Source organism: Diadema setosum, chromosome 2 (assembly GCF_964275005.1).
Source record: "Diadema setosum chromosome 2, eeDiaSeto1, whole genome shotgun sequence".
In the NCBI taxonomy this organism is placed as follows: domain Eukaryota; kingdom Metazoa; phylum Echinodermata; class Echinoidea; order Diadematoida; family Diadematidae; genus Diadema; species Diadema setosum.
In genome coordinates, this window is record NC_092686.1 from 12,413,836 (window position 1) to 12,441,732 (window position 27,897).

At 36.7% G+C, this 27,897-nt stretch overlaps 3 protein-coding genes across 4 annotated transcripts in view; 1 reads left to right on the forward strand and 2 right to left on the reverse strand.

The window, feature by feature from the left end:
* LOC140246170 (uncharacterized) lies at positions 1 to 7,313 on the forward strand. Its single transcript, XM_072325609.1, has 5 exons — positions 1 to 289; positions 1,401 to 1,826; positions 2,428 to 2,658; positions 3,611 to 3,878; positions 6,243 to 7,313. Coding segments are annotated over exons 1-5 (1,023 nt in total). The 5' UTR covers positions 1 to 193; the 3' UTR covers positions 6,245 to 7,313.
* The window catches only part of LOC140238361 (leucine-rich repeat serine/threonine-protein kinase 2-like), a 76,374-nt gene that overhangs the window by 38,718 nt on the left and 9,759 nt on the right, over positions 1 to 27,897 (reverse strand). The gene's annotated exons all lie outside the window — the stretch shown is intronic.
* Positions 6,213 to 27,789, reverse strand: LOC140246169 (uncharacterized). 2 transcript variants are annotated; one of them, XM_072325608.1, is made up of 18 exons: positions 27,587 to 27,789; positions 25,435 to 25,488; positions 24,916 to 24,972; positions 22,983 to 23,030; positions 22,669 to 22,704; positions 20,560 to 20,616; positions 20,113 to 20,151; positions 19,493 to 19,549; positions 18,398 to 18,502; positions 17,670 to 17,964; positions 16,674 to 16,950; positions 15,784 to 16,020; positions 14,370 to 14,446; positions 13,882 to 13,989; positions 11,226 to 11,434; positions 10,662 to 10,730; positions 9,184 to 9,279; positions 6,213 to 6,462 (listed from the first exon to the last, which is right to left on the reverse strand). In XM_072325608.1, exons 1-18 carry the CDS (start codon positions 27,787 to 27,789, stop codon positions 6,213 to 6,215), a joined length of 2,274 nt encoding a protein of 757 aa, XP_072181709.1. The 2 variants fall into 2 exon arrangements, with proteins under 2 accessions (XP_072181709.1, XP_072181708.1); XM_072325607.1 differs by lacking the exon at positions 27,587 to 27,789 and adding an exon at positions 26,153 to 26,577.

Consider the following 27,897-nt stretch of genomic DNA (forward strand, 5'->3'; position numbering starts at 1 on the left):
AACAATAGGGCCTTCTTCAGTAAACTAATCCAGGACGTGTGTGGAAAAGCAAAGGTTCAAAAGATTCTGTGCACGCCAACAGCTAAGACCATTTTCTCCTGACGAAGATTTTTGAAGGACGGAAAGCTTGAAATTCCTTTAGTGCTTCGTAGATTCTAATTGTTTTTTTTTTTTCTACAATCATCATCACATAATGTTTCAACATCCGTCATTTATGGACAGCTCCAGTGACGACGAAATACCCGTGCTGCCGTATTACCTTCGTGATGAAGGAGATGAACATCAATCGGTAGGTAACAATCCGCTTTGTACATACGATACTATCTAGGATGCGTGATTACTCGATCAATTTGTGAGCACAATGCTTATTGCACTTTTGCCTCCGCCAAGGGAGGAGGTTATTTTCGCTACCGTTGGTTTGTTTGTCAGTTTGTCCGTATGCAAAATAACTCAAAAAGTAGTTAACGGATTGGAATGAAACTTGCAGGAAAGCAAACAAGTACAGTGTAACAAATTATTAACTTTTGGTAGTGATCCAAGAATGGGGGGGGGGGGGGATTCATGAAGGATTTTTGATATTTTGACTGGTTAGTGGTAGTCTAGCCTATAACGTTAGGCCAATGAACTTGGGAGTTCAGGCTGAGCGTATTTGGGTTGAGGTTTGCACGCGCGCACTATAAGTGGTGTTCTCTAGCCCTAGTAGTAGTACCTGTACCTCTGAGCGTTTATGACGCAAAAAAAAAAAAAGAAAAAAAAAAGCTTCTATATTAGGAAATCGGGCAATTTTTCAGCATGTAGACTTATCGATGGAAATCACTGATCTCTATGGAAGAGCCCAAAGAGCTTTTCCCCAGTGGTGGTAGAGAGGAGAAAAATCTCTTTGGGAAGAGCAAGATCATGGGTGGAAAGTAACTGCTTGGGCTTGGCAGAGGTTTGCACTCTCCAGTGCATTCTCAGCTTTTCTAGTTGGCTACCATTTGATCTTGAAGAGTATATGTTGACTCGACATAAGGATACTAGTACCTAACGTTTAAGATCTAATCACGATTGCATCTATTAGTATTATTGTCAAATAATGCTTCCGACAAATATCTTATTATTTGATGAACAACATCAGAAAAAAAAGCACTAAGCAAAGTGAAAAAAATTCAAAAAAAATATTAATGAATAATTATATCAACTCGCATCTACACTACGTCTTTTGACAAAGGCGTACAGTAATTGTATGACTTTTTACTGAAAGACAACTTCGATAGTTCGAAAATTCTTTGATCAGCCAAAAAACAACAAACAATGTGGGTAAACCTGCAGCAATAAAAAGTGATACGATGTACCTGCTGTTACTTCAAGCGTAACGCAACAAATTGAATGTTGTGCCCCTTTCCCATCATTATGTTTAGCCTCAAGACATTCCGTCGACGAGTACGTGTACAGGGGATGCGGCCTCGAAGCCGGGCTCAAAGAGGGGCTCAAAGAAGGGCTCAAAGCCAGATTCAAAGTCAGGCTCGAAACGAGGCTCGAAGACAGGCTCGAAACAAGGCTCGAAGAAAGGCTCGAAGAAAGGCTCGAAACAAGGCTCGAAACAAGGCTCGAAGAAAGGCTCGAAACAAGGCTCGAAGAAAGGCTCGAAACAAGGCTCGAAGAAAGGCTCTAAGCGAGGCTCTAAGCAAGACTCGAAGCGAGGCTCGAAGCGAGCAGCAACGGAGGAAGCTGGAGGCGGTCCACGTAAAAGGACGCGACCAACTGCCCGGGAGGGAGGCATCTTAGGGCGGCAACTGCAAACACACGTCGCAGAACGCCGTGAAGAGCGACTGGAGGAGCTTCGGGTGAGAGCGCTACACACTGTAGATGTTTTTCTCAGAGTTTGCAATCTGGATTTATTGTTATCCTGACACACATACTAATTTGAAGCAAGCTTACATCACTAAACTTCTCGTTTTGTTCTCAAATATGTTTCCTTTTTCCTGTTTTTTTTTTTCTGTTTACACATGAAATGCAGTATTCATCTCCATGTAAAATAGGTATAATAAACAGATGAAGAGAAGTGAAATAATTTTGAAATCATTCTTTGTACTATACAAGGTGTAGATTTCTAAAGCCAGGAAATGTACTCTACGGCCTCAAACTGCTACAAAATTCTACTTGTTTGTAGTTATCAATATCTATCTGTTCTTATACCTTCTCATATCCACCAACTGTACAGTCTTCAAATTGTGTACATGCTACAAGTTGTAAGCAGTTGTGCAAACGTGTTATGGGAAATAATTGCATGACTGAATTTTTATGAATCTTATCTTGTAAGAAACAGTCTAGAAGTAATTAGCATACTTATGCAGCCTTCTACATGGAAAACAAATACATGTACAGTGTGTGTGTATGGTACATGTAGGTGTATTTGAGCTAGCATTGCTTCCTTTACTTCTGCAGGAGCTCATTCTCGGTATGGATCTTCAGGAAGTCCAGCAGCTACTTCTGAGTGTAGCTGAGAGGCACAGTGGTATGCTGCTGGACCTCTTGAAAGCTCCTCCTCAGCCTGACCCAGAGCCAGACAACCAGTCGCCTGCATGGTGCATATGCCATCACTGTCGACCCATGCCCAGGGACATTGAAATGGTGTGTTGTGGGCTACCACCTAACAAGTGTATTTCCAGAAGTGAGGTGAGTCATAAATTAATACAAGTATCTGGGATTTCTACACAAGAAGTTATCTCCCAACAGCACAAGATTACAATACAATTGATTGTTTTGATGAAAAATCACATATATGTACACTTTTTATTCCAATGAACTTTTGATACTCTTTTTAATTCATAATATCAACCATCGACAAAGTAAAGCAATGACATGCACTGCTAATCAAAAAATAACTTCACCTTGTGCACCAATGTTTTCTGGCCATTAGCACATAATGTTTGATGCAAAATCAGGTCGAAATGTACTAAATTTTCTGATGAAAAATGCTTCATTGTAACTGAATGAAAATCTATGGGATTCACTTGTTTTTTCATATTCAAAGAAGTAATACAACGAGTGTACATCAACTAAGTACATGAACTGTTTGGAAAAATAAAGAACATTTTTGTATGCTTTAATACTGCGCAGTTCCTTCATCGATCAGCATGGGACTTTGTGTTGTACTATTTCTTTTTAAAGCACTTCATAAAACAGAATACGTAGTAGTTTATGGTTTTGCAGAAAGCAGAGAAATGTAAACATGCAATAGTAAACTACCATGTAGACGATTCACCTTTTCTCTGATGACACACTACACAAGGTGTGACTTTAGAAGAACCACTGTATTTCTTGGTGTACAAAATACCGAAGACATTACTGCCCAGTATTATATAATATTTGAAAAGTCATACCATCAACAGACATTTCATCCAGTAAAATTGCAACATAAAACTGAGCTAGTAGAAATGTACATTCTGCAACTTTCCACTCACATATGACAAACTAAAGCAAGGAAATAACAAAGAAAGATTAACACTACACAAACACTTGTTGCATTATCTATGAATTCTCAATCAATCAGACAAATATTGACAACATTGCAATCGCAGCAATGTTTCTAATCTTATCATGATCATCTCATCTTGTTGTTTTTCAGCACTTCCGAGCCATTTTAGATCCGTTTCTGCTCCACCTCATGCGCCGCCTCTGGAGGGACGTGCGCAACAGGGAGGATGACAATCAGGCTCCAGGGGCGGAACACAACCGCATGAGGTGGACAGCATACAGAGCCTATGTTTTATGGCAGCATGGCCACCTTGGCGCCAAAAACAGGGTAGTGATTCCCAGTTGCGTAGTGACGAAAACACGACAACGATACCCCGACCCAAACAGCCACTACATTGGATTTCTTGAGGCATTCTTGTGTAAGCATATGACCTTCCTTACTTGCATGAAATAATACAAATGGTACTCCAATATATTGACAATTTTAACATGATCTGGTGACTGTTTATATTTCATGGTTGTTGTAAAATTCCAATACTTTTGGTACCTGGTATTCTACGCAAAATATTCATGCATAGTGCATAAATAGTACATACATACTGTTGTAACTCTGGGCATCATTAGAGGTGCTGAGCTTCAGAAAAATATTTCTTACATTTTTACAATTTGCAACAGATCAATTAAAATCAATTGATTTTCTTCATGAATTATGGTACTAGATTAGATACACAATGCTCTAGCAAGAAAAAAAAAAAACAGTTGCCATTGGTGCAACATTACTTCCACTTACAAAACAATATATTTAAATGAAATTCCAGACTCTATTCACGTGTGTACCACAGCATAATAATACCTTCAGTACTCTACCATGTAGGAACCATGGAAGTACAATTGTAGTTTCTTACGTCCATTCAAATCACTGAAAGCAGGGTGCTACACAAGCTCTTGCCTATGGCCCTGGGGCAATGGTTTTGGAGAAAATGAGAAGTCAATGTTGGGCGTTTTGTCAACCTGTTGCAACAAAAACAGTTTGAGGCAAAATATTCATGAATTTGAATAATATGCTGCATGCTACGAGGATCAGAATCAACTCTGACTGCTAGGAGGCAGCTCATCGATCAATGGTCTACTGGATAAGATGGCTGTTTAGAGATATCGTAGCTTCGAATTCTATGTCGTTCTATTCTGTCCGTGATGGCTACAACTACAATACTTATCAATTTAGTGCTTATTTATTTTGATGTAGGGCAATGTTTCAGTCAGGTGCAATAACAAGTAAAATTAATGATCAAGCAAGTTTTGAGCAACAATTTGACAATCTAGATGCCTGACTAGGTAAACGGTGACAAGAAATGTCATTGTGTCAACTGGTATTACCCCAGTGCAGTGCATCGTTTCTCTCAATAGGTCTAGAGTATATGTCTTGGCAATGTGAAACAGCAGTTTCACAACACTGGCAACAAATTATGACAATGTACACTCCTGACTAGGCGAGTGGTAGCTAGAAATGCAACTACAGCTGTCTGTCAGCGGGTATGCCTCCACAATAAAACATGGTTTATCCCAGTAGGTTTGGAGTATGACTTGACAATGTGACACAACACCTAACTGGCAAAAACAACACAAATAAAAAAAGATAACATGTTTGCCACAAATAAGTTGAAGGCTTACTTTCCTTCAACTAGGTGTGAATAGGATGGATGGCTACATTGGTAAAGAGAGAAGTCATTGAGGTATCTGACCATTTTCACTTGATCATTGACCCTTGCCCTCTGATTGCATGACCTGCATTTCTTCAAATCACCTTCAACTAGGAACATCAATAGTCATTGCAATATTTTGAGGTTTCTTTGTCAATATGGGAAAATTGTGCCATTTCAACATTTTTCCTTTATCTTTGACCCCATGACCACAATCTTTCCTTACAGAATCAATGTGTTGGAATGCATATATATCTAAATTCATTACCGTCAGCAGATAAAACAGATCAATTTAAAAACAAACAACCCATGTGAAATGAAACAAAACAGAACAAAAAAAAAGTTTGAAACCTCTTTGTTCCAAAGTAAGACCTTATTTCTACTGCGCAGCTAGTTGATGACATGGAAAGTTTGAAGTCACTGTTGTTTGTTCGTTTTGCTCTTTTCCCTTTAATTGTTTTGTTCAGGTAATATTTTTGCTTCTCTGTATTGTCTTGAAATAGTTGAAATGCTTTGAACCTGTATCATGCTATTCATATATTGGTATTATAAGTTATAATTACTGTTTATCACTCAATTCATGCATTGAGTAATACCTGCTGTGGAGAAAAAAGGTTCATTATCAGCAATGAGTTGTAGAATTGTAGACCTTTGACTCCATGACCCCAACATTTCTAAGAGCATTACTATCAGACAGAATATGCCCCAGAACTTCCCATGGGAATCTTTATTTAGTAAAGATTCAAGAAAATATACACACACTGCATAGATGTGGGAAATAGTGACCTTTTGAGGATTGGACCCTGATCCCGAGTATGAGCAACCAAAATTTGACAGGCACAACTCTGTCCATTCATACATACTGTACATTGTACAAATGCTAATTTTCACGTAGATACCTCAGATGGTTCTAAAGTTACTCTGTTCATAAAATCGATTATGAACGGAGAGATAGACAGACATATGGACAGAAGGACAAATTGGACGGACAACACAAAGTGTAATGCCTGTTGAAACTCTGTTATTGAGCATCCTGCTGACAGACAAGATTCTTCACGTAAACCGACTTTTTCTTTTCTGCAGGAGTTCTTCCATAGATGGTTGTGGATGCCTGGCAAGACTCTCCCTGATTTTCCGCGGATCTGTTGGGAGAGGATCTGCAGCACGGTGAACTGGCTTGCTGTCACTTAGTCTTCTCTGCAGAATTCGGGTCATGAGACCTGGAAGGTAGTTGTAATTCTTCGGAGCCCGAACTTTGAAGAGCACCCAGTCTCCAGCATGTTTTGACCATTTGGCCCTCACCCTTTTTGTTTTAATAAAAAACATAAACAAGTAGTAAGTTGACAAATGGTAGAGTTGTAGATGTAAATCCAAGCAGATTGGCATAGTATTTGACAATTACTTTTCTGTATGGTGTTGTTTTTTTCTTTATACTTCAGTTTTGAATGCAAAATGTTTTCTTCAACACCATTTTCCATTGCCAGTGCACAAAACAGAAAGTAAATCCAGACACCAACCATGTAAAATGTTCCATGAGTTTACCATGCTGATATCAAAGCTTGCTATTGAAAACATTTTTGAACTGCATTTCAGGTACATAACATAACCATTTAAACAAGCATACTGGCTATGTTTACAAAACTATAAGCAAACTTGTCTCCTTGAGGTATGATTTGTGACCACCCAGCATAAAAATCAACAGAAAATTGTAGATTAGGATTTTGTGTATTGGACCAAATTAGTCATTTTGGCAGACAGACTCAGATTGTCAATGTTTGTCCCATCTGTGACAGTAAATCTGCAGACAGAAATTAGGTGGCTTATAAAAATGATCAACACTGACAAATGAGCAGTGTTTTCTAGGTATTTTCTTTTGACAAATTCTTCTTTGGCTGTAATTCTGATTGCCAATTCTACACACAACATGTGAGTGACCATATACTTTTTTTCACGCTTATGAAACTGCTCATATAACTCTCTTTTATTTTAATCAATATTTGAATGGGTTCTAGAAAGTTTCTGGTTATTAACGAAAGCTATATATCATTTTAAAACATATGTTAAAATTCATTTTGGTTAACTTTTGTGAGTTGTGAGCCTATTTTCCAGAGAAAAGTGAAACAATAAAAGATGTCGCTGTCAGACTTGTTTTAAAAAGGACAGAACTGACTATAGAATGTGTTTACATTTTGTTTATTTATGATATAATCAAATTTTTTTGAGTTTCCTGTTTATGTGATGTCAGACCTGTGGATAACATAACCAAGTAGGTGTAAACCTGAGACACTGCAGAGCAAACCTTGTGGGATATTTAAATTGATGTCTCCATTTTTACACAGTGTCCATTTGATACAATCTGCAATGGATATTCCAACATATCATATTATCTTCGATACTTATACAGATACCAAATATCAAGATCTTTGATTTTAACACAATACGGCATGTGCACAGTGAGAGAGAGGATACTGTAATGATGGTGGGTTGATTTTCGGCTTCAACTGGGCTTTACCACAATACGACCAATTATAACATTTCAATAAGTGATAACTTTGCTTCACAGTTTCTATATACACTCTATGAGAATTCATGCATATGACGCTGGACTTATATCTTTATGTTTATGTACACCCTAAAGGCCAAATAATGAAATATCAATGATATTTTGTTTGTTTATCAAAAGAATAGCCTGATATTTACCAGAACATAAAATCATAGTCCCAGAATTTGATTAATCAATCTGCTTAAAATCATATTTAGGCTTGCAGTAGACGTATGCTATTCTTAATTGCCAACATTTGTAGCATACTCAAGTCTACCTATAACTATCACTGAAGGTGATTAATGCGACTGTACAGTACTGGTTGAGCTGACGATTCAGGTTCATCACTGTTTTTTTTTTTTTTGGGGGGGGGGGGGACGATATAATGAGAAATATCTTACAAACTGTAAAAGAGCATGTCATTTCAAGAAGCATTCAACATTTGGTTGATAAAAATCGGCCTTTAAATGGCTGATATATATATAAAAAAGACAATTCCTAATAAAATTGCCATGCCACATCATTTTTTAGACATCTCAATTATATCAAAACTGATTTTCATCAAATGATGTTTTGAATCCCTTTGAATTGTATGCTCTTTAACAGTTCAAAGATGTTTCTGAATATCTCACAAAACATAAGCTGAATCCTAACCTCAGCCAGTACTGTACAGTCCCTTTAATACCCTCACTCCAGATGGTCGGCTTCTATGAAAAAATATTTAATCAGTGCCTGTGTGTATGTGAGTATGTGTATGCATGCATGCATGTAATTGTTTAATTTGTTTAATTTTTCAAATGTTCAATTGTTGAAGTAGTTCATTCCACAATAAATATGCAGGTACCATGGTAAGGCCTTGTCGGGTACGAACAGGGAGGGTGTCTTGCATAACTGAACAATAGTTGAGTATACATACCTAATTTGAAATAAATTGCTTAAATACTGAAGAAGCACTTCTCTCCACGATGTTTTGGGAAAATTGCAGATACTATAGCAAGGCTTCATGCTATAAACACACACACACACACACACACACACACACAAAAATGTCTTAAACATCTACATGTACACTTCAATGTCATCATGTACCCCCAAGTTACCCTTAAATTGCTTCAAAACTGTAGGAGGTTGTGATGCAAGATTTGCAACAGACCACCCATTCTACCACATGCCGATTCCTAAATACTATACCCCTTATACATTTCATGTTTTATGCAGGAGTGCAGTGTTCAATCTTATTTAGGGACTATCATTACCTTTTCAAATGAATATAAGAGTTTCAGTTGAATAACAAATTTTCTATTTACATTTCATACTTGACCTTTATACTTATGTTAACAGTAAACACATATAAATCTGATGATTGTTACACATGTTCTCATGTAGCAATACATCTTGGAAACAATATCAAAAATGTAAAAAAAGCAACATCATGGAATACACTGTAATACCCTTTAATTGTGGAAATACGAAGTAGCTTACTTTGGCGCTCCCTCCTTGTCAAGAGCCATAGGTCTGTCCTTGTGTTCTTGATAATCAATCATGGCCAACAGATTACGGGCTCTGTAAGCAGCGTACCTGCACATCAATGAAATGTTTAACATCTAAATGTTTTACACAAGTGTACTTACTCCTGGATATTTAGTGAGTGCTATTTTTTTTTTCCGCACAGCTGCCATCCACCTTCATGCAAACAAGCACAAAGAAGTGCATGAGCAGAAAATGATTAGGAGGTCATGACCCCTTGGGCAAATGTGCATGCCTCATGTTGATGTAGTGATATCTTGATATCAATTTTGATTCATATTAATATACCGGTAGTCAAATCAATATTCATAAACCCTAATCCCACAAGGTTTTTCTTGGGACTTGAAACCATCGGGGGCTTTTTGGCCCCCCTTCTTCGGATCTCTGTCGTGGATCGCGTGAGGTAGAGGTCAATGTCATCTAACAGATTATATAGTTATATTTTTCAAATTCTAATCCATGTATTTTATATTACTTGATTCATGCTAATTTATACAAGAATAATTGTTCGCCTAGAAGTCTAACACTACAGCTCCAAGACTTCTAATTTTTGGTAAACATATTTTTTTTTTTTCAATTTCCTCAACAATAATATTGAACAAAAATTTCGGCTTCATACTTTTTTAATGTATTGTAATGTGTATTGAATTTCTTATGTATTTCGCTTTGTTTTTTAGCGTCAAAATTTGCCGCAGAAACTTTATAGAACATTATCAAGCTAAAATAAATCATCAGCCATTGAAAGTAAATGTATCTATTTTTACATGAATTGATTGAAAAAACAAAATTTACATTGGATTTGTCCACAAAATCATGTTTTTGAGCAATTTTGGGGGTCAACAAATTTTTTTCAAAGGGGCGTGGCTTCAAAACGGTATGGCCGGGAGCAACAAATTTGGTCTCAAAGGTTCCGTGATACTTGAAAGAATAAAGTCCTAAAATGTGGTGGCAAGACCATTGCTCGTTGCGAAATAATCATGCGAAATGTCGGGGTTGGGGGCAAATTGCCCCCCCCCCCTCCCCCCAAGTGGAAATAGGGTTAATTACATTGCTCCATAGTCTAATTTCATGAATAAATATACATCAAAACTTTACATAATGGCTATCATCAATAAATTGAGGATAATTCAACATATTTCCTCACACAGATTGTGGCCTGCAATTGAGAAAACTTTCATTTTGAATATTTCTCAGCATTGATTATGTGTCTAATTCTTCATAATCATTAACATGAAAATAATGACATACAACTGTAAAGCTAATTGAGCCAAATTTTGCTTTATTACGGAGAAATCAGTTTTAAGAGCTATAGAGTAGAGTTTTGTTACAAAGCATTTTTTTCATCTATCCAAAGATAAAACAACAACAAAACCAAAATAAAACATACAAACAAACATAAAACTCGTTTGTAAATGCTGGCAAATTATCCTTACCCAAAGGAGTACCTCTTCGCACAGTACATCAATATGTGGTTATGCAGTGATTCCAGTTCACCAGTGTGCCTGAAATGCACGAGAGGTAAAAAAACAAACAAACCAAAAGTCAAAAAATGCCAGATAAATTGACATTTCCTTGGCACTAAACAGCATTATGCTAATACTAGGTTATGCAGGAGGTACTTATCATTTTTATTTTTTACTCAGTACGACCATCTGAATCTCTTCTACAATTGCTGTTTTGTGCCAGATGCTGTCGTTGAGTGTGCCTTACAACTGAGACACATCATTTCATAAAGGTGAATAGAAAGAAAGCACACAACAACCTCTCTGTTTATTTACATATCTATGTACATGCACTTACTAACAATGGAACATAAATACAAGACGTGAAGGCATGCACAAATGTCTACATGAAAATGACAAAATACATGCAGGATAACTAAATATCTCAATGACTCTTCCCAGACCACCATCAAAAGAAGGGAAGCCATTGGAACTATGCATCATATTCGGTAGACTAAACGAAGGATGGCTATATTATGAAGAGGGAACATTTACCTGAAGTTCACAAACTTCACGAGGGTGTTGATGAACTTTTTGTCTAACACAATGCGAACAAGTGCATCGTGGGGTGGCGTCCCAGGTGACAGCCATTCCTGCCTCTCCGGCAAATCCCCGTGTTCACACCGTGGCTGGCCCCCGTATCCCCCTGTCAGCAACCATTCATGCGTGTTGCACACATGATGCACAATTCCTCTCCACTTGTTCTGGAAATCACATTATAAGACACACAAAAGAAGCTCTTACTTTATAAATGTAACCAAGAAAGTGCCAAGGACTTGTCGTATGTCCCAAAGCTACATTTTGTGTCTTCACATTACTGTGAACATGTAACGAGGTAAAAACATACATGTATGCAATTTAATTCAGACAAATTTCAATTAATCGAACTGATGCAGGGAGGAAAAAAATAGTTTCACAGTTACAAATAATTTCTAAATATGTTTTTTTTTTTTTTTTTTGGCAAAAAGTACCACTGGAAGATCATTATGTGGGGTTGCACCAGGGAGGTGCTAAAGAAGGAGAGACAACTACTGCAAATAATCGGGACTATAGCGCTCTTACATCAAGAAATACTTGCCCCTACTGGAATTCGCTCTCTTTAAATGTGATGTCTACAATGAATTTGTGTACCATCAATTAGAGCAGCAAATCAAAATGCAGTGTAAAACTGATAATTCTAACAGCAACAAGTTTAAAAGCAGGCTGGAACATGCTTTAGCGAAGTACTTTATTTGAAAGATCAAAATATACCGAATTAAATGGAAGAAACCTAACATGCAGAAATAAGTGCATTATAGACTAGAAATGTCGCTATGGCGACTGGTATGCCTCCGCCATAATGCATGATTCTTGTAATAGGTCTAGATAATACATGTGGACAATGTGTGATTACATTTTCACAAAATTGGCAACATATTAAAATGACAAGTTTGTCACAAATGTGTTGAATGTTCACCTTCCTTGACCTAGGTTTAATTGGATGAATAGGAGAGCATGTATTCAGGATTTAAGGACTTCATCTTGACTTTGACCCATTCATACGTTTATGCACTGAGTAATTTTTAAGGTATAGAGAAAAAGCGCAATTTCTGTATTGAAAAGTACATTGTTACCATCTGAAATTCATAAGATAATTACTATCAGTAAGAACATGCATAAATATGAAGTACGTTTCAAGATAACTTGAGAAATTTCCAAGATATGGAGGAAAAAGTTAGTTCAGCACTTTCGATCTTTGACGTTTTGACCTTCGAGGCAAAAACAAAAGACACAGAAAAAAACTTTCCAGTGAATCTCTATTAGGTTATACATGCATACATAAAGTGAAAAAAATAATAATCCTGCTGGCATTGCATAAACATGAGGGAAATAGTAAAAGTATGAAGTGTTGCCCTTGACATTTGACCCCTGACCTTTGACCCCATGAACCCTAAATTCTCTAGATAATCACTAACAGTCAGTACATGTATCATATATATACTATGCTCCATGAAGATACCTTGAACGATTTCAAAGGTACACAGAAAAAAGGTGAAGTTTTAATATCTTTACTTGACCTTCAGACCTTTTGACCTCATGACCCAAACTTTCACCAGAGAATCTTAATCGGGTAATACATGTATACACTAAGTTTCAAGCAATTATCCTCAGGCATTGCACAGATATGATAGAAATAGTGAAATTTTATGTATTTGACCTTGACCTTTGACCTTGAGCATGTGCATGCCCACCAAAAAGTTGGTAGGCACAACTTCAATCCCTAATACACATACATGCCAAGTTTCATCAGGATACCTCAAAATGTGCTGATAGTTACCTCGTCCACAAAACTCATTACGGACGGACAGAAGGGCGGACGGCCGACAACCCGAAAACATAATGCCTCCGGCACCACTTCGTGGCGGAGGCATAAAAAAATATTTGGTTTTAAAGAGGGCCTATCATTTCATTTCAATTTGCGCATTCCAAAGATACTAGAAATACATATTAATTATATTGAACTCTTTCTTGAAGTAGTCTACATCAATTCGCATATTTCATTTAAAATTTTAGGTTGAAATAAAGCTTGTAATTCAACAAAAGGTGAAATGCACTCTTCATCTCCAAACTTTGCCTTGCAACTAGAGCAGTGCAGCGCATGACTTCAAAGTGTAGTGGAATGAATGCTAGACATCCCATTGTAACGCCTTGAACCCATACATATGTTTGCATGAACTACGAAGAGTTGCCACCCCATCTCTGTAACATCTCCTTGCTTGCACATAAATATGATACATTGATGACATGATTCACAGCAAAGCTAATATATCAGCAGCGAACAAAGATTTATACACACAAAATTTAATGTCATGGTTACCTAAGATATCACTTGACCTAACTGAAAAAAAAAAGGAATAAAAGTTTAATTTCACCTTTTCCCTCTAAAAATTAACATTTTCAAGATCAAAATGGTGTTTGGCATTCAGTAGTGTAGTGAAAGATGAAATTAATCAAAAGGTAAGTATCACTGACTTTTGCAGACTATCGTCTTTAAAATGTACTGTAAATACATAATGTGAAGTCAAATACATGAATAGATAATAATACATGAAATAATGATAATTAATAAACTAATGATTAATAAATTCATAGATAAATATTCCATACATACAAAAAAGAGGTCAATGTCGCCGCCACATGTCTCTGCACAAAACCAGAAATGATTGGTGATGTGCTTCACCCAGTACTTCAAAGCTTGATTTCTCACAGTGCTAGATGCCTGATGAAAATAAAAGAAAGAAAAAAAAAAAGGAACAAAAAATCACAAATATTTCAAATCTACAACTATAATGCAGAAACATGAATTTATACTTCAAAACTGATATCATAATAAGCATCACTGGTAGAAATTTGTGAACATAACTGGAAGACATACATTTGGATGGATCAAGACTACAATAAAAAAAGACTGTGTGCTAAGGAAAGATTTGGAAACACAAACAAACCATGTTATTCATCTTTCTTCTTTCAATTTTCAACTTTTCATGCAGCAATATACAGATAAATATACAGATTTTGAGGCCCGGCAATGCAGACTTCAATACCAAAATCTGTAACAGTGATTATACTAAACTGCCAAAAAAAATGTTGATCAGATACCTTGGCCACTTTCTTCCCGATGTTTTTGGCCCCGTGCCAAACATCCCAGCTGTGAAGGATCTCTGGGTATTCCCTCTCTGTCAAGAAAAAAAGGTGAGATGAAAACAACAATTGAAATCTGTGAAGTCTTGTGATAGAATTGTCCTGCTGATCAACTGTGTCTTTTTTCTACGGACACAAATGTGCAGAACATTATTACATTACAAGGCAAACACTGGGACACAAAGTCGGATGCATGCAACATCCAGGCAGAATCCACTTTTCAACCTGTAAATTAATTTTCTTCCTTCAATTACATGTAAAGTAATAACTTTTGCTCCAAAATTGATTTCTAATGTAAAATGCAGTCAAAGGCATCACATACATCATGTTTGTCTTTTCCCCTCATTCTACATTACTTGGGGGGGGGGGGGGTCAATGAATTCTGCAACCATTCCGGCGCAAAATGTTTTTGACCGCGCCGTTCACTGACTTTTTACTTTCAAGTTTCGCGCAACTTTTGAGACCAAATTTGTTGCGCCCAGGCATACCGTTCCGAAGCCACACCCCTTTAAAAAATTTTCGTCAACCCCAAACTTGCTCGAAAACGTGATTTTGTATACAAAGTCAATACAAATTGTTTTTTCAATTAATTCATATAAAGATTCATGTTTTAATTCTAATGGCTGAAATCAATTTATTTTAGAATAATTATGCTTCAAAAAATGTGTGTGACATTTTCTGCTGAAAAAATAACACAAATAAAAGTTTTTAAAAACAAAGAAATACATTAAAAACTTGACAAAACAATAAAAAACGTAAGAAATTAATTATGATACTGAAATTCTTTTTCTCACAAAGTTTGGAATGTCACTAAAAATATTTACCCCAAAAATCAGCATTCCATAAGCTTTTATAAGCCAATTACAGACGAAATTAGTTTTTTTGCATATATTTGCATAAATTAATTGATTTAAAATAAAAAATGCACATTTTTTTGAAAATTTAACTAAGCAGTCTTGTAGATTACATCTGGCTTTATGTTCATGCAAAATTTTGCGGCGATCACGGATTCAACGGCCGAGATCTGAAGGCCCCCCCCCCCCAGGAATTCAAGCTCGCTAAATAGCCCAGGTAAGTTAAAAACTTTCATAACCAAAACACACAAACATAAAATAATTGGCTATGTACATCATCTTTTCAAGTCCCATTCTCATGTATTGTATTGATTAAATTAACATTGCACAAATTTATTTTTCTCTAAGTCAAAGCTATTTCTCCACTCCAATCAACTTACAACTAGGCAGGGTTGACTGTATGCAAATATGCACTATCTATGCATTCCATGTTGTAACATTTAAATAAGGTAATGCAAGGCTGCTTCTGAAAACTTCAAAAGCCAGCTTTACTTCATTTTTAAACAGAATATGCTTACTAAGCAGTGCTGTGATCACTGGATGGGCGTCAGTGATCACTTCTGCGATCTTCACGCCCTTGCCGGATACTGTTTCGATTGCTCGAACAAGGGCCAGAGTTTCCATGTTGGGGGATTTATCCCCTGTTTCCCGTTTATCCACAAACTGGACATCTAGGATGCTTTTCGTAGAATGGTCGAGAGTAGTGTAAGTGCAGTACTGGGCACTGAATCCCGGCGAGTCATTCCTCGCATCACCTGCAGTCAAAAGAGTATATTAAGCAAAGAAGGTCTTGAGGTTTAGCTGGACTGTGTGAGATATTTGAATTTTGCTGTTAAACTTTGCCAGGTGCCTTTTCATAGTATTCACTAAAGCGACCTAAACCTACATGCATGTTTATATTTCAAGGGCCTCATATACAAGGAAGTGAAATAAAGATTATATTTCATTTACCAGTGTTACACATGCAAAAACACTATTGAAAACAAACTAGAAATGTCACTAAAGTGGCTAATATGCCTCAGCTATACTACATGGCTCTCCTACCGGGTCAACAGATAATGTGAGACAACAGTTTCACATGAATGGCAGAAAAATTTAAAAATTACAAAAATTACAAAAATGACACCAGGCATGATTGAAAGTTTAACATAACCACAAATGTATGAAGTGCTTTTATTCCTTTAACCAGTTTTCATTGTGGATGGTTAAATTGTTCTGAGAGCAAGTACATGCTCTTGGGCTCGGAGCCTTTTTCTCTCCACCTTTGACCCATTTTATTATGACACACATACTGGCTTATGTTACTTTATCAACATCGATGTGAATCAGTTCACATAAAAGCTATCATCTGATAATTGAAAAGCATTTGTGAAAAGTGCACCAGCAATAACATCATGCATATCCTTACCGCACACCACAACTTCCTGGCCTTGCACATCATGAATATTCTTCTGCAACATCCCCCCAAAAGTGGACTCAACTTCAGGGCATATGTAGTGATGCTGGATGGCATAGAACACTCTTCGGCTAAGGATGTGCCATCCCAGGATGTCGGCCATGAATTTAACTTTCTGGTAGTTATTTCCAGAAAGCAGGATGGCAGCCCCCAACTTCAGGTCTCCGACGTGAGTTCTATTTAATGTCTCTTGTAGACAATATTTGTCGATGTGGCCATGTCTACAAGCCTGCATCAAGTAGAATTAAAGACCAAACATTTATTCACACACACAGTATCAAAAAAATATAAATATTTTTTTTTCTTTTGCTATTCTCATATATAGACATTAAATGTGTTTAAGGATACTATAATGCCAACAGTAAAATCTGTCTACAATTGCCACCAAAGGAAGTCAACGTGGTGTTAGACAGTCTGATGCTTTAGAATAGTTCTCCAATATCTATTTGTGTGTGAGTGTGTGTCTGTGTCTGTATATCACATACATGAACATACTTATCATTTTTACATATATGAATAATTATCACCTATCTGCAATTTTTAAAAGGCAACCAACTGCACAATTTATTCCCGGAAGTGACAAAGGTCATTACCCCCATTTTCTTTATTGTTTTGCAATATGCATTCATTTAATGCACATTATGACAACATTCCTTCAGTGCTCATATACAAATGTGGTAGCATATACACTGATAAATTCTTTGCAAATGCCTGACATGGCTAAAATGAAGGGATTTCACCATATGACCACAGCACACTGATACCTTCAATATTTATCTAGGGTGTTGATCTTGATGTACAGTCTGGTCTTGACACTACGTGATATCATAGTTTTTTTATGAAGCCCTTTTTTAAAAATGTGTCAAGAGAAGGTGCTGTTAGGTTGAACTTTAAACTAATAAAAGTACTTGTATAAAAAAAAATGAGTTTTTGTTTTGCACAATATACCCATTCGATATGACCCGATGTGCCGACAGGATGAACTGTGACATCTGTTCTGCCACCGCAGACTTTGCACGCTGGCCTTGCTGCAGCTGCCAGCTCTTTGATGATGGAGGCTGTCACCAAGTACATCTGACATTGCTGCGCTTCCTCAGCGGAATCCAACTTTTTGTGCATTCCAGATCTTGTTGCCTCCGCTTCTTTTTCCTCCTCTTCCTCATCTTCCTCATCTTCTCCCCCATCATCTGCATCGCCAAAGACTTCTTCCACAATGCCCATGCAGTCTGCTTGGGCTGGTGGTCTAGTAGAATGATGTGAAAGCCAAATATACCAATTCTCATGATAACATCCATTCTTAATAAAGTGAGTATTCTGCAATCTCCAATTATCAACACAAGACACTTTAATACATACTGCATGCTGTTAAACAGTCGATTATAACACTTTGTAACATTTGAACTGTTTTATGAAGACATGTCTTGGTTTATGATGAAAAAGCAACCTTGCATCTTTGCTTGTAAGATGAACATCCACTTGCTGAATATTGTCCACTGTAAACTGTCCCTACAGTTTGTGCATTACACCTTGAGTGATGTGCACCAAAAGTAGGGTTTATAATGGCTAAATACATCTTCAGTGTTTACACAGACAGACATATAAAACTGGCAGATGAACACACAACTTCTGAATAAGACTTATGTGAGCTATTAGAGAAATATTTGAAATAGAATTACATGTCATGAAAGTCTTCTGGAAGCCATGAAGATGTGCTGTCATGGTCCGAGATCTGTTCTTGGGGATATAAGTAGTCCCCAATTTCCAGTGCTTCCACACTTATGCTATGAAAAAAAGAGAAAAAAATAAATAGTTGATTCCGCATATAGTATGGTAAATTTCAAATCAATTCAAACTTTTAGTCAACTTACAAAACCACTTGCAATAATTGACTTGACTTGACTCTGTATCACAAAATATCACAAATACTTTCATGCACCAATTTATTAGATCATGCCAGGGCTTGCCTCTTTTGTTGTTTGTTTTTCAAGTGGCCTGCCAGGACATCTGAGAAGAAATTTCAGGTTGACAAATGGATTTTGAGGCCAGGAATGAGACTGAATATGTCAAATCAGCAAATTAAAGTTTATTATGTGCATAAACATAGTCGTCTTCAAATATGTAATAAGGCCTGTTCGATTAATGATGTAATACATTGTATGGTGGTACATTGTTCATTGCATGAAATTTCAAGGGGAGGTATCCTTTTTTAAAAGTGTTTCTGAACATAACAGGAAAAAAATAAACAAATTCCAATCTAAAAATAAATATGATAATAACAAGTCTAACATTTTGTGAGATCATAAGACCACCTTCCATTTGTCTCCTGACCCTACATAAATTTCCACATTTTTTTTTTTTGGTTGTTGTTGTTGTTAAAGAAATATGTGTCTATTGAGAATGGAATATACTTTGTTCAAGAAGTGGTATGCAAAGAATTATCCAGGTTACCATATAACGGAAAGGGCATTCATGTTCTTGTGCAATCTATTACAAATATACTTGAGGAAGAATGGACATTTCTTTGGGCTCTTTTTTTTTTTTTTTTTGCTAAAACAGAAACAAAAACTGAAAACAAAAATAGGTGAGCTCGAGTGTGACATTTAACTGGATTGTCACTTTGTGTTTGGATGATTAAAGATGAATTAGTCCAAATAAAAGATAGTCTGATAAATCAGAGTACGAGCTTCCGCCTTCAATGGTAAAAATGTGCCATCAAACAAAGAAGGAAAAATAAAGAACGATACATTCAAACAGTACATCCAAAACCTTACTTGGCTTGTTCTTGAGCTTCCTTTCCAGTTGATTGTGTTAAATCACGGTTCTCTGAGCTGATAGTGTAAACGATGTAATGAAGAGAGAGAAATTAAAAGATATCACAAAATAACAGGTGATTTAAACTGAGAACATGTTTGAATGCGTCGATAGTGAATAAATCAATGGCTTGAAGAGATCAAGGAGATCAGTCAAAACGGCAAAATTACAAAATTTAATTGTATTTGAATTCATTATGTGTATTATCTCATCTATGTCACAGATGAAATGTCACAGTATACAAATAATGACTGCTATGAGGGGCACAGTTAAAATCATGGGCCCCAAGTGACGTGAAAACCGTAACCCTGCCTGAAGCGAAGCTGAGGTACATATACTAGGTACTAGTAGACAGCAATTAAACAACTGAACAAACTTAAATTCTCAAACAATATAAAATACTGATGATAACACTACTGGTATTTGAAGAAATACTTTTCAAATGATTGCAAAAGTAGTCACCAGCAAGGTCACTTCATTGGAGAACAAGTATTTTTGAAATCAACATGTGAAGGCACTTTCATTCAGTGTAAACATAGCCGTTACGGTGATGTCTGCAACATAAAATAGATGTACATACCCAATGTCAGGTTCCAATGACTGTGTTGGTGGTGTCGTGCTGCTCACAAAAAAAAAGACAAAAGGGCGGGTAAGTTGTAGGTACCTGGCTGAAATGACTGAATGTACTAAGCTTATTGGATGTAATTAACATTCAGTTACTAGTATCATATGTTATTATTATACTATCTTCCACAAGAGGACTACATTGCGAGGCAGTTATGTTGCTATGGATGCTAGATTATACCATTATTTAGTCTAAACTGTGGGTACCATACCAAAAGCACTGAAATTATACCATAATATAAAATTATATAATTCTTTCAAGAACTTCTTGTTGAAATGTTTGAGACTGGTGTCGCATTTTCACATTTATTATGTCCATTTTCTTTTTGTTATAAATATGATTTGTATAAATACAACCGTAAGTGTGCAGTGACAAGTGTAAATTTTGACTACCTGTACTTACCTATTTGCAGTCTCGGGTTCAATGTCCATGCCAGTCAATTCCTCCACTCCAGACATGCTACAACCACAATTAGATCATAATTAGAGTAATGCCATAGTTATGGGTGATGGGGAAGATGACATATATATGTTACATTAAAATACTAATTCATTGGAAGAAGTAAGAAATAAACAATGGTATGCCTCCGTCATAATAATTAATTCTCCCAAACAGTGTATACAGTTGCAGTACAATGTCTTCACAATGTGTGACGACAGTTTCACATAGCTGGCAAAATAATGAAATGGCAGGTTTGTCAGAAATGTCTTGAATGTTCACTTTCCTTGAACTAGGTTTGCTATAATTTTCTTAGAATGCATGTACACTCCTATTTGTATTTGGGGAATTGAGGATTTTTACTTGACTTTTGACTGACCCTTATATAGAGTTTATGCACCAAGTAATTTCTAAGGCATGATGAAAAAGTATACTTACATTACAAAATAAATATTGAAATTTTGAGGAGTTGACCTTGACCTTTGACCCCCTGATTATTGACCCATGACCCCTAAATTCCATAGATAATACCTACCAGTCAGTGCATGCATGTGTACCACGTTCAATGAAGACACATTGAACCATTAGCAAGAAAAGTGAAATATTAACATTTTCACCTGACCTGACCTGACCTTTGACCTTATGACAGGAAACTCTCTGGAGAATCTTTACACAGTAGTACACTTGTACATGTCTACACTACGTTTCAAGAATATACCTTTGGGCATTGCATACAGTGTAGATATGGAGAAACAGCACCAAAATCGACCTGAAGCAGTAAGTTCAAAGATGTGTGATTGTTACATGTGTCTGATTGATGATGATATCAGCTACATCTGCGATGTAGATTTGGAACACACCAAAGCTCACACATGTTCCCTATTACAAATCTGATTTCCATGCAAAATACTATATAAGCTGTTATTTTCGTGAATCTCAGGTGGACTGCAAATTTAACAACATGCAAAAATGTCACCATACGCTAAGGTAGTACAAGATTTGTAGTGCGCATTTTGTAGGCCTCTGTGAAAGTTTGCGAAATCATTTTTGTGAATATGGCCATAGGGTTCCTTTGCTCTTTGTATCAGTCAAATCCTTGTTTGCAGAAAGAAATACTGTATAAGCTGTTATTTTTGCAAGGATTTCATTTTCGCGATTTTCGCAAATCACAGTTGGATCACAGATTTAACAACATGCAAATATGTCACCAGAAGCTGGAGGAATAGTAATTTTAAACAACATTTTTAGCATTTGACCTTGACCTTTTGACCTCTGCCATTTTCACTAAAAAATACTTAACTAATTGCCCCATCATACTTTATACTTGGACCAAGTTTGGTAAAATTCCATTGAAACATTACTCAAGTTATCGCATAAATGAATGGGGACGGACAACCCAAAAACAAAATGCCTCCGGCACCACTTTTAGTGGAGGTAGAAAAATAAATCCTATGGCCAACAGTTCCTTTCTAAAAACTGTAACATCGAAATTGGAAAGTATGTCAAGTTAAAAGAAAAGAAAGGGGAAGAAAATGAGACGATAATGAGTATCTGTTCATGAAAATGATAAATATGCTCTAAAAGTGCACTGCTGTTATAACGGACACAATCACGACGACATTCTGGTTACAACAAAGTAACTCCAGGTCGCAAAATTATCAGCTCTTTGTTCCTTACTGTTCATTTGTCCGCTTATAACAAAATTTCAATATAATGAAAGAAAAAATTTGGTACCAAGGACTTTGTTATAACAGGAGTCCACTGTACGTGGTTATGTGTGTGCATGATGCGTTTTTATCTATTCATTCATTTATTCCATTTCATTTTCACAAAAGTCTCCAATTTGTTTATCATCCTGATTATTCAAATTCAGAAATTCACTTTGCTCTATTTCAAACAAAAAAGGAGCTGTATTTTCATTTATGTTGGTATTTTCACATATGTACATCTTAGCAGCCTGTTATCAAGTATTTGATAAAAACCTGACATTGATGACAAAGAATTATTCAAATTTTTTACAATGTGTTCCATGCACTAATGATATGACAATATATTAAAAAGAAAATACATTACCTGTCCCAGTCTGGCTCTTCAGTGTCAGGTAGTTTACTAGAGTGGGGGAAAGGGGAAAAAATAAACCCTCAACATACATGTACCATACATACATTGCCATAGATCTGTAGCATCAACAAATTTTTCAAATGTCAGTAATATGAATGTAGAAGAACATGTAGCACAGTAAATGCCCAACCATCATTGCAAATTACATCAGGAGCAGGTATCGAAAGAACAAAACAAAGAAAATGATGTACCGTATTGCAAACTGGCCTAACTGAACACCTTATGGCATGATAATACACAGCAATCTTTTCTATAAAGGCACTTACCTGAAACGCTTGATGCCGGGCACGAAGGGAGAACTGAAAAAGGGCAAGCTGTTAATGGAAACAAAATAGAACATACATGGGAAATTACTGACTTCAGCCATATGAAATGTTTGTCACAAGAAATTCATGTTTGCAAACTACACATATCAAATCAAAATAATATTGAAAAAAAAAAAAACTCTCTGACAGGAACAGAATATCCATACTCGTGGCATGATTAAAACTGCAGTTATTCACAGATCTGAATACCATGCACTTCACAAAATGTACTATGAGCCTTTTGCCCCTTCTTCCAAGTCTACAGCTCTCAGAGCGCCCTCCCCCCCCCCCCCCCACTCCCCCTTCAAAGCTACGGAACCACTAAACCCTACCACAGATTGCATTTAAAGGAGGGAAATGCAAACCCATTGCTACCTAAGTGTGATTTCATATTGGGCATACCAGAGTACTGTTTAGAATTAAAATTGCTACCCATGTATTCAATCTACAAATACACTTTGCATGCAGACAAGTCATGTGTTTCCATGATAACAAGAATTGTACATCACCAAAATTGACCTGAAACAGTAAGTTGAATGATGTGTGATTGTTACATGGGTCTGACTCATGAGATTACCATCTACATCTGTGATGCAGACTTGACACACAATAAAGCTCACACATGTTCCCTATTACAAATCTGATTTCCATTCTAAATACTGAGCTGTTATTTTTTGCAAGGGTTGAATTTTCGCGAATCTCAGGTGGACTGCAAATTTAATAAAACGCAAAAATGACACCATAGTAGTGCGTATTTGTGGGCCTCTGTGCCAATTTGCAAAAACATCTTGTGAAAATGTCTGTGACCTCCTCATTTGCGAAAATATCTGTACGCGAAAGAAAAAGTATATACATAATAAGAAATGTTCTGATTTACGTTCTTGATGACATAATTTTCTCCAGCATAAGTCTGATTTATTGGTGACATGACTGAAAGAATTATCAGTAATGTGTCAATTACCCCACATGAAACCAGTGAGGTAGCAAACATACCACAAATCATTATTATTATCAATTCAGCCAAATGAAAATGGCAATAACAGTAACATACAATTTTGTACAGTACAACATGCAATCACACAAAATGACAAAATTGACATGCAACACAGGGAACAAGGAAAAAGTACATGGGCTAGGGCTCACAAAAGTAATTATTCTACTGTTGCCCTTCTAAAATCCATGTGAGCCTTCACGTTTACGGGGGCAAAAACTGTTTCTTCCCCAAGTGTGAATTTTCAAATCCATACAAACAATACACACACAAACACACGTAAACACAAATTCACTTGAAAAGAGGCTAATCAATCTATACCTTTCAAGGCATTTTTTGCACATGGAAAAGAGACAAATGGTATCATGTATTCAAGGACAGGCCTTTATCTGGAAATAAATTGTGCTGCTGCATTACTCACACAACACATAACTGTCTGCAACGTTCCATAGGCTCATGTTTACAGAGGTGGTTTAAATTTAAACTGTGGCTAGAAATGCAAATTTCTTTTGCATAAATATGATTTACAGATTGTATGTGCCAACAGACATCCAGCTGTTGATATGCACATAAAATAGGTCAAAAGTTAATCATTTTTGTGAAGATGGCCCTATGGTTCCTTTGCTCTTTGTTTCAGTCAAAATCTTGTTTGCAGAAAGAAATACTGTATAAGCTGTTATTTTTGGAAGGGTTTCATTTTCAAGATTTTCGCGAATCACAGTTGGATCACGGATTTAACAACATGCAAAAATGTCGCCAGAAGCTAGAGTAATAGTATTTTTAAATTGCCGTAGGTAGCAATTCGCGAAACAACATCTCGCAAAAAAGTATGTGACCTCCCAAAAAAATCTGTACGCGAAAATTACAACATATTCAGTAATGGAGTTGAACATGCAAACCCACCTCTTGGCAGATGATGGAGTGCCCTTAGCTCCTTTTGGAGTAGATGTCTGAGGATACCTGCAAGAAACATGTTTGCAATTTCAAGACCTTTTCAGAAAGGCAAGGAGCTTCATTGAATGATGGTGAGAATATCCACAAACACTCTGCATGACCCCATTTTGTGCGAGTTTACTCTTCATGAATTGTAGGAATCAATGTTTGACAAGTTAAAGGAAAAATCCAGTCCAATTATAAGTTAGTCTGATTAAAAAAAAAAAAGTTTCATCTTACAAGATCAATGGTAAAAATTTTAACTGTAAGTGTAATCAGATGAAAAATCATGAAGTTATGACATTTTAAAGTTTGCAATTATGTGTGTGTGTGTGTTGGGGTGGGGAACATCAGGAAGTCTTGCAAATAGTATGTAAACAGAAGAAAAAGAGAAACATACAGTATCTGTAAGAGAAACTACATGTACAACAACTTGAAAAACACCTTTTAGCCTTTCTATATAACATGTGACAATGAAGTAGTGCTCACTTATTCTGGTACTGTGCCTCTCCTGGGCCTGGTGAGGATGACATTTGTTGGTATCTAAAATGAAAAGAAAAATAAGATGTGTCCTAATGGATCCATGACATTCTAAAAATGGCATAGTAAACTAGAAAAGCACTCAAAGAGCACAGACCTCTGCCAAAGCAGCAGCTAGTTTCCACCCACATGCATGCTTGCAATTTCCCATTATAGGGTCAACTGTTTGCATCATCAGCTTCCAGCCATATGGTGCATTGCCCGAGCACAGCACAAATAGTGCGCTCGTGTAAGTATTCATTGACTGTATACTGCAAGCCTTCAAATATCCATAAAAAGTCCTGCATCACAAGCAAAACTGAATCATCTGGTCTGTGTGTCATTATCCATTTTTCCTGAAAGCTTCATCTCAATCTATCCAAAATATTGTGAGTTATGCTCACACAGAAACAAACAAGCACTGAAGAAATATTACCTCTTTCTTTGCCGGGGAAATTAAAACAAAACAATTACAGTTATAGGTCTAAATGCAGATTCTCTGTGTAGAGTCCAGCTTACCTTGAAAGTTGAATGTCTTGTGTATGACAAGTCATGTCATGTGAATTCATGAGGACATTAGATTATAGCGTTACATAACCTCTGTAAATTTGATTTTTATAAAACTACAGCTAGGTCTAGATCTATTCTTATAAAAAGACCAGCTGCACGTTTTGTTACCATTACCTACCGTAGAGAATGTAGCATCACTCAACTTCTGAACTTTCTTGGATAGAAGGCACTATAAGACTATAAAGAGCAAGACGAGAAGCATACAAATTGTAGAGGCAGATGGACATTCCTATCTTCAGTTCAATCTACCATCATCCAGACTAGAAGTCCACAGAAATTAATTCTTTCCTTGTACAATCAAAGCATGGAAAGAAACTCACCCCTACGTAATCACATAAACTGATCCAGCAAGATTTAAACAGATCTTGCTCAATAAACATATATTTGTTTTAACGTCCATCTGTAGCTGCTCCGGTTCAAACCCAAGTGGAAGTACAATCTACTGTAGGCCTACGTAGTAGTTTATACGTTGCTATTTTTGTGAATGATGTCACAGACTTTTTCACCAAGTAACAGTGCTACACTCAACAGCGTAGCGCAGCAGGTACGGTACATTGGCCCAGTTGTCAATTTGTTGTCAGATTTACGTAGAATCCAAATGTAGAACCTCTAAAAAAATATGTAGGGCTATGGGTGTAACAGAGTTAGATATCTAATGTTAGCTGTCAACCTGCCTGGCCCGACTGCAATTTCTATGTTTCATTTACCAAAATATGGGGTCTTGGTCGGATTTGGATGCAATACTGCCACGCCTACACAAGCGATATAGGCCCGGCCTGGTATTATGGTAGCAATCTCGGCCTATCATACACTACAGGCTGAAATATTATGTAAAATTTATTAGATTAATGGTAGGCCCCAAGTAATATGGAAAAGTTAGTTATGGCTTTTTAGGCAGGTAGGTACATACCAACTAACAGTAACACTAGTAACAATGTTAGATTCTATGCTACTGTAGGACTGGATACTAAACTGTTAGATTTTCTAACGTTAGAATCAAAATGACAATAGATAGTAAATTTTACTGCACACCGTCACTGAGAACAAAAATGACTGCAAATATCCGCCTGCCTGTAACCTTTATAACTTGTGTATCTAATCTACAGAGGGTCGGAGCTGTATTTGCACAGTGGATCTATAACCTTGTTACTTTCACAGTTCTCTAAAAGTTGGTTGTTGTTTATAATAGTTAGCATGGTTCATATAGGTGTCTAACGTTAGAGAAACATGATAGAAATTAGCGATGCGATGCATGGCATCGATGTCTTGTAGTACTTACAGTAAGCTACATCATCAAATCATACATGTCATTAGTGTGCAATAAATAATGACTTGACAAATACAGTACTGTGAGAATGTTAGAGTTTTTAGTGTAAACTTTACGTGACAGTGTCCATCCATGATCCAGCTAGTCTACTAGATACTAGAGGCTCTAGTAGAGCCTACGTAAAAATTACTACTGCACTGATACCACTACCAGTCACGTCACCAGACGGGGTAGATCACAGACACTAATTAGGGCCCGGGCTTATTACTAGTAAAGGTTACTCACCTCAAAATAAGAAGGGATATGACCCCGTGCAGGCTCCGTACTGCATTCTCTTTTCCGATCGCCCGTAGCGTGTTGGCAGTGTTTGATGAAACTGATATGACATTGCTGTGTTGTCTATACCTTCTTTGCCTTTCTTTAGACTTTCTTTTTTTTTCTAACGAGGAGACACGAGGTCTCTTCGTCGTCGTCTTTTTTCCGTCCATATTTGAGTACAGTGCGTGTCCAGCAGCTGTTATGTTGTAGGGAAAAACCGCGCGATCAAAACATCCGGTGAAACCATCGACGCAGCAGCTCAGCAGTCGCGAAACGGA

Coding starts and splice junctions, on each gene's coding strand:
- LOC140246170 (XM_072325609.1), top strand. CDS start 194: ATGTTTCAACATCCGTCATTTATGGACAGCTCCAGTGACGACGAAATA. Junction 1,827..2,427: donor AGCGACTGGAGGAGCTTCGG/GTGAGAGCGCTA, acceptor TTACTTCTGCAG/GAGCTCATTCTCGGTATGGA. Junction 2,659..3,610: donor AGTGTATTTCCAGAAGTGAG/GTGAGTCATAAA, acceptor GTTGTTTTTCAG/CACTTCCGAGCCATTTTAGA.
- LOC140246169 (XM_072325608.1), bottom strand. CDS start 27,789: ATGGACGGAAAAAAGACGACGACGAAGAGACCTCGTGTCTCCTCGTTA. Junction 23,031..24,915: donor ACTCCATCATCTGCCAAGAG/GTGGGTTTGCAT, acceptor TTCCATTAACAG/CTTGCCCTTTTTCAGTTCTC. Junction 6,463..9,183: donor GACAAGGAGGGAGCGCCAAA/GTAAGCTACTTC, acceptor TAAAACAAAAAG/GGTGAGGGCCAAATGGTCAA.